General features: G+C 37.6%; 1 protein-coding gene across 1 annotated transcript in view; it reads left to right on the forward strand.

The window, feature by feature from the left end:
* Positions 1 to 2,441: 2,441 nt before the first annotated feature.
* SYNE1 (spectrin repeat containing, nuclear envelope 1) overlaps positions 2,442 to 17,303 on the forward strand; it is a 250,787-nt gene continuing 235,925 nt past the window's right edge. The window contains exons 1-6 of the mRNA XM_010581892.1: positions 2,442 to 2,525; positions 4,363 to 4,446; positions 7,805 to 7,897; positions 9,582 to 9,760; positions 11,773 to 11,969; positions 12,111 to 12,220. Of these exons, the coding sequence (XP_010580194.1) occupies positions 2,442 to 2,525; positions 4,363 to 4,446; positions 7,805 to 7,897; positions 9,582 to 9,760; positions 11,773 to 11,969; positions 12,111 to 12,220 (747 nt within the window). The remainder of the gene's footprint in view (positions 2,526 to 4,362; positions 4,447 to 7,804; positions 7,898 to 9,581; positions 9,761 to 11,772; positions 11,970 to 12,110; positions 12,221 to 17,303) is intronic.

Consider the following 17,303-nt stretch of genomic DNA (forward strand, 5'->3'; position numbering starts at 1 on the left):
ATCTGCTTTCTGTTCCTGTTTTATTGGTGTTAAGGTGTGTGCTGCTAAACACTGGCAGTGTTTGTAATTACGCAACCTTCCAGCAACAAAAAGTACATTTCAGCCTGCTAATTTATGGACAATTGTGATTCTCACACTTCAGAGCAGCAGGTCTTATATTAACTTTGGTGCAAGTCATTTGATGGTTTCTTTGTTGCTTATCATCTTATTCAATGTTTTCTCATACTTCCCCTAGTTTTCCCCAAATCAATATTCAATTCATGTCGAAAGGAAAGTACTGTAGGTGTTAATTTACTTGGATGACGACTTCAGGGATACATTTACTGTCTTACCATAGCACCAAGCCTCAGTTAGAGTGCAAATCTGGTCTTTGTAACTACTGTCAGTGAGGAGCGACCAGTGAGGGGTGGTTCGGAGCAAGAGCTTGACATAGGTGATCAGAGGTTATATCTACTTTATGAAGCTATGCACTGTGGAAATCAGAGGTGCTTCCCAGACTTGGTTTGCGTATGAATGCCAGATGATTTTTTTACTTTGTGTTGGGATGAGGCAAATTCTGGCCTGTACCCTGATTTGAGACTAAGGATACCAAACCGCTCAAGCTGGGAGGGAGCTGTGTTGTGCTCAAACAGGTCGTCCGACAGGCATGTTATGGGCACCAGGGTTACAGGTCACTGTAAATATTACTTACCCTTCAATCTACAGGTATCCTAAATTACCGTCTATAAGAACTTGTCTCTCTTCATTACTGTAGAGTGAATTTCAAGAGACAAACCTCACTACTGGGGCATTTAGGTAGGTGGTGAGATTTTTTTAGGCCTTTACCTCCTGTTGGATTAGGATGGAAGCTGCTATATAATCCTCTTGTCTTTATTGCTGAACTAATTTAGCACATACTGATAAAACCAAAGCTGCTTCGAACTTCAAACAGGGAATGATAACATAGAAGGTGAGGAAAATTAATTGCATTTATGCCAACTGTCTGTCATGCAAGACCAGGACAAATTAATCTCCTGTGACCTGTTTGCTCTGTTGATTTCTTTGGTGTTATATTAAGGAAGAATGTGATCCATTATCTATTGCATTGCTAGGAAATAAAAAAGAACTATGATTAAGTATACCCTCATAAGGAGTTGTAATGCTGCTTTATTTTATATACATGAGAAAATCGACTCTTTATTATTGTGGCTATTAGAGCACGTCAAATCTCAGATGAAGTCTGCTTTCAGCAGAGGAGTTCTTTTTCCACTTTATGCCAAAATTATGTCTCATTGAAATATTAGTTCATCCAAGCTGAACAATGAAGGCAGGATGTTTTGATTTTGGGAGCTAGAAACCTTTCCTTTCTCCTGACTTGCTGTAGCATTTTTACCTTTTCAAGAGCAATGTTTCATTTATTAAGTTCATCTTTTTGAATCTATGTTTCTACAGAACAGAAGTGATAGATCAAGTTGTTGTACAAGCATCTTTTTTTCAGAAGTACCCCAAAAGTAAATTATTAAACCTAAAGTAATTTCAAGAATTTTGTAGTCTGATTGTCATTTTAATGAATGAGCAGGTATGAATATTAGTATTATGTTAATTAGCGGGTATATGAATGCTGACAAGCTCATGGAATCTAGAGGGTGTTTATTTCATTTATTTCAGCTGGACCAAGTTTCAGCTTTTTGTTTCTAAGAGACGTTTTGTGATCATTGAAATACTGACAAGCTGAGAGCCATAGTTCCACAAACTGGAATTTTTTAAGAAAATGGTGTTTAATGATGTGACCTTGTTAATCAAAATTCCAAAAACATCATCTGTTTACATATTTTTCAGTACTATCATTGTTGTGTTTGCAAATGTAAAGACATATGCTAAGCAATTTGTCTTAAGTAGAAGCTGACACAGTGCTAACAACACTGGAAGCCTGCAAGGCCTGGAGGAGAGGAAAGAAAATACAGCAGCTTAGTGTAACAACTGTCAGCTGTGAGAAAGTAGCAGCATTGCTCAACCAGCTACGCTGCTTTAGAGATCTTTGCTTCATACAGCTCCTTGTATTGCTTGACTGAGAGAGTGAAATTTCTGTGACATACTTAACACTAGGCAAAATAGGCTGATAGATTGAAATGTGACTGTAATAGTACATCTGTACTATTTTATAGACTCATAGGCAGTTGTTGGTGTGTTTCTTTTCTTGTTTTAGGGAGCAGGAGTTTTTTCCATTGTATCATTAGTGGCAGAAAGCATCTAGCAGTACAGTCCTGCACCAGAAATGTTCAATAGTTAAACAATATGGTGGCAAAGCAATGGCTAAATGGTACATTAATATTAAACATTATAAAACATAAAGAAGGGGACCAGCCACTCTTTGTGCTTCTGTTCGAAAGGAAAGGAGGTAGGATGTAATGCTTGTGAGCATTTATAATATCTGAAGTCTTCCTTTTCAGCGCAATCCTCCCATGCTGGTGAATGATCTGTTTGAAGATATCAAAGATGGGGTAATGCTAATTGCCCTTTTGGAGGTTCTTTCAGGGCAGAAGCTGGTAAGAACTTCCTTCCATCTGAATATACAAGGTAGCTGCATAACTTCTCTAGGATAATATGTCTCTATATTTGAATACTGTAAAAAACCTGACTGCTACATAGCAAAGTAAGTTTATTCACGGAGTGGACTATTTTGTTACAAAACAAAACTAAAAAGAGATTATTACAGACTGGCATTCTTGATTTTATGTATTTTATATTAATTTTGTCTTAGTAGTTCATAAAAATTGCTTATTTGTATTAGTCTTTGTAGTTCATCTGGGTGTTACTGTGGCACAAACAAGGTCTAAACTGCAGGCTATTTCTATACGCCTTGAAGAAATAATGACAGTCTTTTCTTGTTAAATTTACAGCTTTCTCTCTGAAAAAAAAAAGCGAGCCCCTCAAATTTCTTGGGGTTATATCCATTTACCTTGACAGCTGCTTTGCTACTGTGAAGAACCTTAAGTGATGCCAAATGGCTTTTTCACAGCCAAGGGGCCACAATGTGCACACGGCAAATAGGCTGTCTTTTGGGAGCCAGGCTGGTTTTGTGCATGTGATGTGGAAGAAAAATGAAAGGGTTTAGACCAGGGGCTCTCACTTTTTCCAAACCAGCTCACAGATCGGGTAGCAGCATCTGAAGGAGTAGAGCAACAGTCTGTCATTCAGCTTGCTCTAGGGTTCAGATGTTATCTGTTCCCTCACATGCAGGCAATTTGCAAGTGCCACACTTTTGCCTCTTTTTCCATATTTCAGCTCTGTTTTGATTGCAGGTGATACCCCAAATTAGGTAGTAATTCAGACTGCAAGAGTGATTTTACTGTAAGATGGGAAAAAAGCTATCCTTTCTGGTGTGTTTCTGCTCTGTTGAAATACACTTACTTCTGTTTCTGTTCGTCTAAGACAGAAAGTCTCCCTCTTGTGGCAAAACAGAAGTAGTAAGACAGGAAAAGAATTTTAATGATGACACCTGTTATAATGAAATTCACGGGATTGTATCCTGCCTATATTAATTAGTGAAAGGCAAGAGATATTACAGGACCAGAATAACGTCTGGTTAATTTAAAGGTTATGTATACCATAATATGATATTCTGTAGTAACTGCAAGAGGAATTTTAGAATCTATAGCAGGCCTTTGTTAAATCCATTTGTCACTCTATGAACATGAATTTAAATTATAGTAGTTGTATATTTGCATTAGAATATAAGATTCAGTGGGTAATTTAATTCCACTGTAGAGTATTAGAAGCCTAGGATATGTTCTTGATTTAATTCAAATAATCCTGTCTTTTTTTAGCCCACATGTCTGAAGTCCAGCGAAATTCATTGTTCAATGAGGGTTTGTGATAGTTGGGTTTTTTAATTGGCAGGAAGATATTAGAAAGTATTGATAAAAATCCTCTAGGTAAAATGTATTCACTGCAGACTGATTTTTAAAAACAACAATCACATTGACTTCTCCTTTGCAGGCAAAAATATTTTACTGAGAGAATGTTGCCCTCTTTCAAATACATATATACGTGTATGTGTGTATAAAAATAGTACTAGTTTATTTTACATAAGAAAACTAGTTCTCTGATTTGAGAAGTTTATGGGCTGAAGCCGACAGCTTGCATCCTGAGGTTATTAAGACATAAATAACTTTCTTAGAAGTATCACATCTATATCCCCTATATCTGTCAGTCTTTCCTGTTGGTATACGCAAAGGTACAATTTGACTGTTCCAAGGAACATTTTTACATGTAAATCAGACTATGGTATGTACATAGACATTTATAATAATCTGGAACTTCATTTTTTGTGGCAAACTGGCATAAATCTAATTAGAGTTTACAGCGTTCTTTCTCTTTCAGCCTTGTGAGCAGGGACGTCAGCTGAAGAGAATTCACTGGGTTGCCAACATTGGCACAGCTCTTAAATTTCTAGAGGGAAGACGGGTAGGTTTGGTAGCACTTAGTCCTGCTTTTTCCTTCTTTTTTTCTTTCTTTCCTTAAATGTATGATTTGTATCCACCCACCTCTTCTTATTCTCCAAAATCTGAGCTATGTATGCAGTCTTCAGTTTCTACACAGTTCCTAAAAGCTGCTGTAAAGTAAAAATTACAAGATCCAACACTAATACGTAGCAATGTATAGGGTAAACCTTTTCCTTTTTTAATTTTTAGTTAGAATCACCTAGGATGATCTCCTTCCTTTTTTCTTTCTTTTTTTTTTTTTTTAATGTGCTTTTCAGCTCCTCATGTTCCCTGCTTTCCTGTTGCTGTTCCCAGCAAAGAACAATGATCTTCAGCTCAGTAGAGGCAAATGATTAAAAGAATAGATTTATGGACTTCACTAGGTTGTACATGCAAAACTCTACTCCCTGAAAGTATAGACATGAAAATGTAGAACAGTGTGACCCCCTATTAGCTTGGCAGGATTTCAGACTTAATTCCTGGATTGATTCTGGTAACGTCAATGATGTGGCCATTTTAGAAATGAAAAAAAAAAATTATAAATTTAACAAAACAGAAAATCTAAAAGCTCAATGTGATCTAGGTATGAATATCAAATAAAAGTACTCTAATTCTACCTTTTTTCCTGACTTTTCTCCCTGTATTGTAATGACTTGAATCTGGTTTTTTAATTAGATTGCAGATATTTTGTTCTTCTAATTTCTGCATTTTAGTTCAATTTTTCTCAATGCAGATATAATACTTGACGAATTTTACATCTCCACAATGCTGTACACCGGGAGTTGTTGGGTTTTGGCATTCTTTCCCTCTTTCTAACCCTATGGCATCTTGACCTAATTATATTTCTGTTACATGGGAAACAATCTCAGCAGATGCCTGTAGAAAGCAAGCTATAAGAGAATTTTTTTTAATTGAAAAATGTATAACCAAAGCAAAGACAAATGTATTCCCAAAGAAAAATTCAGCTTTAGCTCACAATTTCAGTATTTAATACTGAATATATGCAGCCTGAGAGTGGAGTCTTAGAGAGAGCTGCTTTCTGGTGAGACCTGTGTAAGTTAAGACAAGGCTGAGGTGTAGAGCAAAAAACCCATGCTTCCCTAGTTTATCTCTCACAACATAGCAGGTGACCTGAACTTTGACTGACACAGCTTAGATCCCAGAAACAATAGAGCAGTGCAGCTAGATTACTGACCCTCCTGAAGATCAAGATAGATTGCCAGAAATGGAGCACTGTGGTTTTGCTTCTCATGTCTGAGTATTTTTGTCCGGACTTGTCTTAGTTATTTTTGTATGTACTTTGTATCAATATGCCAGATTTTCTTTTAGAGGGAGTTGGAAATACACAGTGGGTCAGGTAGATTGGTGTGCATTAGCAGGTGGTCTCTAGGTTGAAGCCAGCCTGAAGAATACATCTATCCAGTCTGTCACCCTTTTCCTCCCAGAGGAGGTGGGGATGCTGTTAAGATAACAAATGCCTCTTGAGCAGTTGAGTGCAGTCCCTGGTCTGTACTCAAAGGTGAACGAATGGAGACAGGTGGCTATGTGCAGCACTTTGGGGTCTCCTTCCTCCATGGGCTCTCCCATAAGTAAAGTTTATTACACATTTAATCAACTTCCTATTTTCACTGTCGAAACAGACTTCTGCACATACTCCTGTTATACTGCAAAATGCAGCTGGCAATTAATAGATATCTTTCTGGACCAAACTGTTTTTGTCATGGTTCTGAAAAGTTTATTTTGTAGTTGTAGATCCATTTTAATGGAGTATAAGACAAAGGTAACACAATAACTAGACTAGATAGGCTATGCTTCTCTGAACAGTAGCCTAATCAGAAGCTTTAGCTGAGTCCCTGTAAATCTTTTGATCTGTAATACATATAAGAAAACATCATTTCTAGAAAAGAAAAGCTTTTGTTGGAATTGGTCCAGCTAAGAGAATGAGACTCTTGGTATGTTTTTCTTCAGGTAGGTAATAGAAAATTTTCCTTATTGGCTGGTATAGAAGCAAGTAATGTCAGTTTTCCCAGAGTTTTGTCAGATTTCTTGGCAGAGAAGGTTGGAAATATAACCTGTGGGATTTCTCCTCTGTCTCTTCGCAAGTACCCTGTAGAGTTTTAATACTGAAAAGAGCTTCACAGCCCTGAACAACAATTTTTTTTTCTTTTGCTCTTGACATTATCTAGTGGGTTTCCAGCTGCAGAGAACTGCAGTCTTTTCTTTGTTTTGGGGAGACAAACGAGGTCATCTAAAGTCATTCTCCTGGTTTTCTTTAACCTATTCTCCAAGGTTTTTCCATAACCTTTGTCCATGAACAAGCTTGCAGTGCTCAAACACTTCAGCAGCCCTTCGTATTTATATCATGATTGATGGCAGACTCTTTAGTTTTGCTGTGGAAATAAGTATTAACATATTTACTAATTTTCTAATACTACCCATTTTATTCCATTTCCTTGAACATTATCTACCTGTTAAATTCTTTATGATGTACTCTTTATCCCCTCCTTTACTGCCTTTTATCTTACAAGCTTATTTTAGGGTGATACTTTATTCAGACTATAGATTAGTATTTCGGAGTTAAGAGTCATGTAATCTGTTCCCATTTCTGTTGAAAAACTTCATGTGACCTTGGACAACTAATTTTTTCCAACTCTTTTCTTATATTAAAAGAACTATAGTCAGGTTTGTCTTGCAAGGGAGCCTTAATTAGTGGTGGTAATATTCTTTACAATAAAAGGCTCTCTACTGGAGAACTGTGGCATTCTTTTTTCCCTTATCTTTCTTTTATGCTTTCTACCCTCCTTTTCCTTTTCTTGTTTATTCTTAAAATCACTTTTCTACTAGAACTATAACAAGAAAACCCTGCATAATTTAAAATCTGTTAGAGCATTAAATTTGCTTTCCTTATTAATTATGTTGTAAGATGTGCCAAAAATGTGCTTTCTTTGCATTATAAAATTAAATTAATGCATTTACCTAATAATTAACCATTTAAAACTTATTTTTGTATCATCTTTTTCCCTTTGTTTTTTATGCTAGTCCATATACAGAGGATCTCCGGTTTGTACAATGGTTCTATATAACTTTTATTGTTCTTTCTGCTTGCAATTAAATATTTTTTCTACTAATAATAGCATGCAATGGTTTTAAAAATCTTTCATTACCTATATCTATACTTGTCTAAAAAGTAAAATTGCACCATTCGATAATTTTTTTAAATTAAGAAACTTGTTATTTGATTGCAAAATTGCATTAAAAATATAAAACTGATTTTAAATGCATTTCATAATTGTTATCATTCCATGTGTGCGGTAATAATACATGTTTTCTTTCATATATAGATTAAGCTTGTCAACATAAACTCAACAGATATTGCTGATGGCAGGCCTTCTATTGTTCTTGGCTTGGTGTGGACCATAATTTTATATTTTCAGGTACTACATTTTTTGTACTTCAGTGTAGATGCTCAAATAATGGTTCAGAACATCATTTCATATGAACTGGTGTACTTCCAGTCTTTCACCATAGCTAAGTCACTTTATAATTAGCTGAGGATCTGATCCTGAAGAAAGCAGCAGTAGATGGTAGGGGTGCTTCACATTGGGTAAAATTAGATACTTGTCTTTAGAATAGATTGGTCTGGGCCTGGAATGGAGTTCCTTCATCACTGGAACATATTCTTCCACTTTCTCTGAAGAATACAACAGAGCAAAAAAAGAAAAGGATAGAATTGTGTATTCTTGTTACAAGTACCTTCATCAGCCTCAGTGGTGATTGTGCTGTATGTCTAATTCCAGTGCACTTGATGTCAGACAGTAATTATTTTCACACAATACATGTCAACATGCTGATTTCACTGGGAGATGCAGATATTTGCAAGGACAAATTTTAGCTGGGGATGGTGTAGATTGAGAGGGGTTTGAATTTGTAGAAGAGAAATCATTTACATTCTGTTGAAATTAGGTGGGAGGGAAAAATGGTTTTCTAAATCCTGTCCACGTGAGTTAACCAAATGAGTCACTGCCTAACAATTAAAAAGCCAACTGATCTTTTTACTCTTCTTTCTGGAGTTCTTTGGCTTTGGCTTTCTTGTGGTGTAACTTTCATGTCTCAGGGATGCTTTCTTTTAAGCACCAACCAGTGTGACACCTTAATGGTTCAGATCTCCTTTTCAGAAGAAAAGTTAGCCAGAATGATATTATCATTTTTATTTTCATTTATAGCTCATCGAGATGAACGGAGAAAATTATGCTTCTCAGAGTTTCTGAAACTCTAGTTTTGTGCATCAGTTTTACTTGGGTCATTTTTGAGCTTTTCTTTAGTTGTCACAGGCAGATACATCATTTTGACATGAATGAAAGCAGAAATGCATGAGAGCTGTGGTTCTCATTGTGACAGACTCATTCTGCAAGGTGACAAAACTTTGTTTTCTAAGTAGACAGCACAGGCAATCTTGCAACGTCCTCTGGATATAACTTTTTCCTGTTAAAGAGCCAAATTGTTAGTCAACTTAATGTCCTTAAAAGAGTCAAGTTAATGATTTTCATTTGATGAAAGCCATGATGCGAATAACTATAATATAACCTCGGCAAGCACTGCTAATGCACTTTGCCTGCCGTACATTCACTGTTCCTTCACAATGTACCTCTAAGCAAAACTGCAATTGAATTTGTGCCAAAACAGTACAATGGTAAATGAAGAACTATCCAGATGAGATCATTGAGGTCACTTCCATTCTTTAATTGAAAGAGCCTCCTCTGAAATTAGTGTATTGTTTTATAATTTGAATTCAAGCTAAATGTAAGGCATTGTGTCCTATTTAAACTGTAATTTGTCATAATAGATAACATGACACGCTTGCATAGTGTTTAAGCTGTGGGGTGTCAAGAAAGTGAATGATTGCTAGATATCTTGTACTTCTGAAATTAACACCATCATCTGGGCACATACTTTACCATTTTTGAAGCTACTTTAATCTACAGTTAAATAAAACACAGCACGTTAATCATAGGTTCTGCCCAACTTTATTTTGTCAATTGTACTAGAAAATTATTTAAGAAACTGGTGAGAATTAAGAAGATTATCTACCAACAGTCCATTAACATTTTTTCCCCATAGATTGAAGAGCTTACCAGCAACCTCCCACAGCTGCAGTCGTTGTCTAGCAGTGCTTCTTCTGTGGAGAGTGTTGTCAGTTCAGAAACTGCAAGTCCCCCAAGCAAACGGAAGGTGGTAACCAAGGTCCAAGGAAGTGCCAGGAAGGCTTTGTTAAAATGGATACAATACACAGCAGCAAAGTAAGTAACCTACAAATGAACTGAATTTATACCTTAAGTGCCTACTTTTTCTTCAGATTCTAAACTCTCTTGGTCAGGGATTATCCTTTTGCTCTGTATTTATATAGCACTTCCCTGTGATCATATTCTTTTTGACAACTGAGGCTGCTAAATGTTACCACCATACAACAAGCAAGTAATAAATAATGATTTGCATTAATTTTACAAGCAATCATATTTTATAGTTTCTGAATAATGAATGGGTTTATCTTTGACAGAATGAGGAACTGAAAGGGGAATTAGATGTCTGAATGAATGTGTTAGTCCTGCTGCCAAAATACTCAATGTGACAACGCAAGTCCCACACCAACTTAGCATTCCTCAGTGACAGAGCTTGTAGGAGCACTAAATTCTGGCACTTGTTGTTGAAAGGCAGGTGATGAAAAATTACGAATATCCTTCTGCAGTTTTGTGATACAAGGGACATATTAATACCAAAATTGCCCTGAATTTTCATTCTTTTTAATCCAAGTTATTTTGGAGTTATTTCTTGATATCTTTTGTTAACCTAAGAATCTTCTCCTTTATTTGGTATAATTATCCCATGTTTGCTCTGCTTCCAAAAAGGCATTTAAAAAAAAAAGCATAATTTAGATCAAGGATACAATAGTAGTTTGATAGCTTCCACAGTAAGAAAATAAAAATCAAAGATGTAAAAGAATTAAATGGATTGATTTATTCAAATTAAGGAATCGCTGCTCTTTGAAGAGATCAATTGTGCAAAACGTGGAGGGGAAATGGCCAGTTATGGAATGGTGCCTCAGAGAAAAGAAATATAATTGTAATGATAGAGGCTTTCCCCAATTCACCAATAAACAGGTAGAATACAGTAATTTGTAGTGCAGTACAGTCTAATTTGACATTCTTCCTATTACACTGTTGTCAGTAAAAGACAGGCAACTGAAAGTGGTCAGTTGCAATTTCCAGACATGTAAACAAACAAAATACAAACAAAGAGTTTTGTAAATGAAACTGTCAACGTTAATGGGAAGAGTAGGTGAAATGTGTTGAAAGAAGCCTAGAGGAAGGATAGACCAGCCTAGACTAGCTTCACATTGTAATTTGCAAGGGCTAGCTCATTAAACTCAGTGAAAGTGTTTCACTGATCGCAGTGAGCTTTGAATGAAGCCTTCATTCAGAATTACTGTTGCTGTGAACCTCCCAATGACATGACTACCTTAGTGTCTAAGTGTGTCCTCAAATGAAGTTTGCATGCTCAGACAAGGTGAAAAACAGTCTTGCAGTCTATGGACAGCCGTACCTTTCAGAATTACTTTTAAAAGAAGCAGTCAGGAGTGTGATTCAGTTCTGATTACTTTCTCATTGTATAATACTATTTCTTGATAATTTGTGTTCATTTTTTAATGGACACGTAAGTGTCCTGGGTGTATGAAATTATAGTCTCTCTCATGCTTTTGGTAAGAATATAAAGAAATTTGTGTGTTACATTTTCACCTGAACAGCAGTGATGTCACTGTTCATACTGTTCATGCTTTCATTTTAAAAGATAACAGATTAATGCAGTCTTTTTTTTTTTTTTTGGTATGATACTGATGTGTACCTAACTGAACTGCAGTAGTTATAATGGAGGGAGATATGAAGTGGTTTATAGTGAGGGAGAGAATAGTGAACGGAGCTGTGTACATCCACAGACTGCGTGTTGTACAAGAACCTCGAGAACCTTGGTGCACTTCATTTGTTCAAAATACCATTGGCTTATTGCCACTAGCAAGTCCACTGGAGACAAATACAGTACTTATATGACAAAAAAGTCTTGGATCTTCATAAGCAGAAATGAATTTGTGCAGTGGATGGACGGAGCTGTAGTTGACCCGATTAGCATTGAAGGAACAGCAAGTGGTTTAGATTTAATGATGGGTAGCCGCTGGATGGAGCACCTTGTCTCCTCCCCTATTTCATCTAGTCCTGATGTTGTTGCAAGTCACTTTTTTTTTCCCTTTCATATTCTTTAGGCAAGTTGGAATTGAAATCAAAGATTTTGGACAAAGTTGGAGGAGTGGTGTTGCATTTCATTCTGTTATTCATGCTATCCGCCCAGATTTAGTGGACATGGAGAAAGTAAGAGGAAGGTCAAATAGAGAAAATCTGGAAGAAGCCTTCACACTTGCAGAAGCAGAACTAGGAATTCCAAGGCTCCTTGATCCAGAAGGTACCTAATGTGTAGTTGAAAAAATTTTGAATTACTTGCATGGGTTAAATCAGATATGCTAATTCATAGTGTTTAGATACTTAAGCAGCATTTTGCGCCATTCAGCTAAAAATTAATTTACTGTGTTCTATACTTGTCTAGATGTGGATGTTGACAAGCCAGATGAAAAGTCTGTCATGACCTATGTAGCCCAGTTTTTGAAGTACTATCCTGATCCTCATCATACAGTGACTGACATGCAGGAGAATGACGTAAGTTTCTCTTGCATAACTATACGAATCAGTTTATCATGAGGGGGGCTTCGTAAATACATTTTATAGCTTTCTTATAGTTTATTATGTTTCCTCCTGATGAGCAGTTCAAGGGGAAAGAATGCACAATAAGAAAACTGAGAAAGATTGGCAGAGAATAAAGCAGCAAGTGTTGCAGATGTTTACTAGTAGATGGAGAAAATAGAATGGTGATCCTACAGAGATTTTCCTATTTTCAGCAGTAGGAGCCAAAAAGAACACAAACAGTTACTGTAGATAGTAGCAAACCAATGGATCCTAAAGTTCCCTAAGAGGTTTTCAAGCATAACACCAATGAGGTTGCAATAATTTGTTACCTGAAGCAATGCATCACTTCTGTTTCTATCACACTGGCTTTCTGGATAAGAACAAGAATAGTCCAAGAGATGCTTAGGTATAGTCTTTGGGCTTTTAGGCTCTGGAGGCAGTTACAATTTTGGCACAGGTTTCTTTTCTATTGCACGGTGATGTTTGACTATTTGCTCTAAGGAATTGTTTTCAGTCACGGTTTTTTCTTTTTCTTTTTTTTTTTTTTTTTTTTTTTTGTGTGTGTGTGTGTATGCTCTAGTACATCAGCTTTGCACTAGAATGGCTATACTCAGTGATGCCAAGTGATCATGACTCACTTCCTAAACCTGATAATTTGCTTTCTTCATGGCAAACACAGGAAACACTGCTGAGACAATCTGCTCAGCCCCAGCAAGAGAGAAGGAGGAAGCACTTTTTATCTGTGTTTCTTTGCATTCCTGACAGAGCTATAGAAGGGCTTTGAAAGAAGTGAATCTCCTTCCTTATGGCTATGTGTGGCTAAGGCAGCTGTAGCTTTGCTGTCCAATTCCAGTGCCTGAGCACTGGAATTTTTCATTTTCCTTGCTGCAACATTGGTCTGAGGACATACGTTTGCCCATGCCACAGCATCCCACTCAGCAATGGGGCTGCTGAAGCAGAGGGAGTGAGCACTGAAGCTTCATGATGTGGCCTGTGGCAGGCTAAGGCAGTCCCGCCATCTCCATGCCATGGCACGCAATGCAGTTTCTGCTGCCAACAGCCTCGACCAGGTCTCCTGCCTGTGCTGGGGTTGGTTTTTGAGGAACAGCCTCACCATCTTCTCCTGAGATTTATGCAGAGACAATGCAGGAGAATGCAGGACTCGGCCACTCCACACTCTGCCTGCCTCTGGCTATACCCACGGAGATGACAGCACATGAGCTGTGAAAGGGAAACTACTGAGTTGTCTCCAGAATTCCTAATGAATTACTAGGAAGTGAAACAAGAAAAATTCATCAGTTTGACATGCTTAGCTCAAGACCACTTCTTCTTCCTAGATATCGCTAAGATATTCCAGTAGCAATCCAGGTGAATTTTGGTAGAACCACTGATCCCCTGCATGTCACACTGCAGAAATTAGTAATTCCCAGACTTTGAGAAGAAAGTAAGAGTTTGAGCTTGCACTAGATTTCTAATGTCATCGTTCTTCATTTCCTTGAGGAAGAACTATCCATCAATGGTGTGAGAAGGAATAATGTCTGGCAGTTTGAGACAAACTCCACTTCTCCAGTGGAGTCTCCAGTCAAGAATAATGATGGGGCCCTCAATTTTTCTGACGCAAATTCTGCTAATCCATATCTGGAGAAATTCTCATCCCTATCAGGCACCTATGTCCACCTCGCTCCCTAGTCCTGCCCACCATAACTTCCAGTTCCTTCACCCCAGGTCATGGTACAAAATTATGACCTCATGGCATGTGACAGGTTGATAGGAAAGAGATCTGGATGGATCCAGGCCAGTAAGCAATGCACAAAAAGTCCAGGACCCCAAGTAGTCACTGGCCCTGAAGCAGTGAAATGCATAGAAAAAACAGCACAATGCTTTCATCCATTTGGGACCAGATAGATACAAGCTCTCAAATGGCTAAGCTTTTGTCACCCGTTGTCTTTTATTGCTATAAACTTTTGTATTTCTGTCATATATCACCAAGAGAAGCTTATTTTGCACTTGGTGCTTTACTTACGACTTTTCAGGGAGAATCTGTCAAGAGATAATAAAATTTCTCATACTCTGAACTTGCATTTTAAGATATTTGATCTGTTCTCAAGAAAATCGTAATGATAGGTTTGGCAGACTATCATAAACAAATTCCAACAAATGCTAGGACCTTAGTTTACACAGTTCTGTAGGGGAGGGGGAAAGAAGCCAGGAGTTAATGCAGTTGATCCTGTTGACTGCAGGATACCTAGGTAAAACAAGATGTCCAGATAAGCCTTGGCAAAATAAGAGTGTCATACATATTATTTGATACTCATGGGCAGATTTTAGTGCTGAAAACCCAACAATGCAGTTTAAAAATATACAGACATTAAGTATTGCTTTCCATATTTATACAGTATTTGAAGGGAAAATTGAAAAGTCTCAATCAAATGTTTCATAATAAAATATCCTGGGGAGTTTTTTTTCACTGAGTACTTTCACATCTTTTAGCCCAAATTCTTAATCGCATATGGGTTGGTGAAAATTAGACAAACGATCATTTAAATCACCAGGTTAAGTAAGGCTATCACAACAGCAGATCCAAACTGATACTGTTGCCAGCAGCTCAAGGGAGATTGCCAGCTGGTGAGGACACACTTGGAACACTGTGTCCAGCTCTGGGCTCCTCAGTATAAGAGACCTGAACATATTGGAGAGAGTCTAATGAAGGACCACAAGGCTGATGAAGGGACTGGAGCATGTCTTCTATGAAGAGAGGCTGAGAGAGCTGGGGCTGTTCAACTTGGGGAAGAGGAGGCTCAGGGGGTCTTATCAATGTGTATAAATACCTGAAGGGAGGGTGCAAAGAGGACAGAGCCAGGCTCTTCTCAGTGGTGCCCAGTGACAGGACCAGAGGCAATGGGCACGAACTGAAACACAGGAGGTTCCCTCTGAACTTCAGGAAACGCTTTTTCACTGTGAGAGTGACTGAGCACTGGGACAAGTTGCCCAGAGAGGTTGTGGAGTCTCCATCCTTGGAGATATACAAAAGCCACCTGGACATGGTCCTGGGCAGCTGGCTGTAGGTGGCCCTGCGTGAGAAGGGCAGTTGGACCAGATGACCTCCAGACGTCCCTTCCAACCTCTGTGATTCTGTGATTCTGCAATTCTGTGATATTATTTAAGAGCACAGTTGATATATTTAAGACTTCTTTTTAATGAAACAGTAACAGTAGAGGTCTTCTTGTAATGCAAGGGGAATGCTCTTTTCTAAATAGCATTATACAAGAATGGAGATTTAAATTCCTTTAAAAAAAATGGAAAAGTGGATTCTGTTTATAAGAGCAAGAACTATTTTCTTTAGTACTTAAGAAAACATTCATGAACTTATCACTTTGCAAATTTAGGGGAAATCTTTGTTGGTACAAGTGACTGCTTGGAATCATAGTATGGCAACTGACTTTCTTGACCACACAAGCCATTTACATACCTTTTTTTAACCCCTTTCTGCACCCATGGTTATTCTGGTATTCGCCTTGCTAAATTAGTTGACTGGAAAAAATGCAAAAGAGAGAGCATTTCTTTTCTCAGTGCACAGAGTTGGCAGTGAATCAGATACAAGATATTTGTGTGACTTTATAATCCATTTACATTGAAAACTCATTTGCTCTTTTTCAAGAAGTGTTGTCCACAGGTTCTGTTCTAGGTATACAAACATATGCAAGATCAGACCAAACATGTAAGATCCGTTCATTTTAAGATAGTCTTTTGTGTTTTGTGGAAACCATGTAAGTGAATTGGATGCCCTTGTGATCACCGTATCTAACAGTGCAAAGTAGAACAGTATCTATTGCCTCTTTCTTCCCTCTTACAGACCTGGAGTATCCATGTCCATCATAAAGCTTTCCATAGGAATTTTGCATTATTTGGTTAGTTTACTTATTAAGGACAGGATTTATCCATCTTTAAGAATCTAAACGCAAGATACTTACACTCCACCTGTAATCAGCGAGATAGACACTTCTCCAGATGGCATCTTTCTTAAGATAGTGCCCTAAATAAACTGTCTTCTGGAATTTCGTGTTGCATAGCATTTCAACAGAGTTAAAACTGACTCAGATGAATCCTTCCCTTAGGTAATGATAGATAAAATGTTGTTGGTAGCTGATTAAGAAGAAATCTAGGCATGCTTTATATTTTTGTGACCACTATAATTCCCCTATTCCTAGCCTTTCTCTCTTCCCCCTGAAGTCTAGTATAAGGTAATATGTATCACAGAATGGTAGAATCCAGGTACCTGGGAGAAATAACTTTGCAAGAGTCTTATCCCTTAAACTCCTGGAGTACTCTTAATTTCTTGTTTTCCAAAACTAAGCACTGACTTGTGTTAAGTGCCTGCTGTAGAATGAGATGAGTTGGGCAGTCGGTGCTAGATGCAACTGTTTTTTTTCTATTTGTCAAAAGGAACTGAAAGACTGACTATCTATCTCAGTTGCAGATGGCTACATTTAGTTAGAAGAATCTTACTTCAGAGTGGAGTGTGTCTGGGTGGTTTCTGATGGGGGGAGGATTTCTACCCTCTCCCCCTGCCCTCCAGCCAACTCAGCTGCCACTGTGTTTCCTCAAGATGTGTTGTCCACACAAATTCCTCTTCATCTTCCCTCCTGATTTAATGCTCAGTTTATAAGGAATTTGCATTGGAAGAAGTGGAGTAAAGATTGAAGCTTATCCCTTATTTGTGGTTCAGAGGGAACAGCTATTTGCATGGGCATTTCCAGAATTAAAAGGGATGTAATATCTCATGCATGGACCAGCTATGCACATATGTGAACTCGTGTAGTCAACACATCTCAAAGAATCACAGTTACTCTAAGGTAAGTAACTATTTTTCCAGATAAAATAAATCACGTACTGACTAGTAATCTGGAAATCAGATCTAATATGAAAACTACTTCACTAGGTGTGATACAGACACATGAACTTGATAATATTTTAAGTACATCTCGTATTCTTACACATGTGGCTCTTTTATTGTTCTCTGTGGACTTTCTGCTTCCTTTGCTTTATTTTGTTTGCA

This window comes from Haliaeetus leucocephalus, unplaced genomic scaffold (genome assembly GCF_000737465.1).
Source record: "Haliaeetus leucocephalus isolate CR32 unplaced genomic scaffold, Haliaeetus_leucocephalus-4.0 Scaffold819, whole genome shotgun sequence".
In the NCBI taxonomy this organism is placed as follows: Eukaryota; Metazoa; Chordata; class Aves; order Accipitriformes; family Accipitridae; genus Haliaeetus; species Haliaeetus leucocephalus.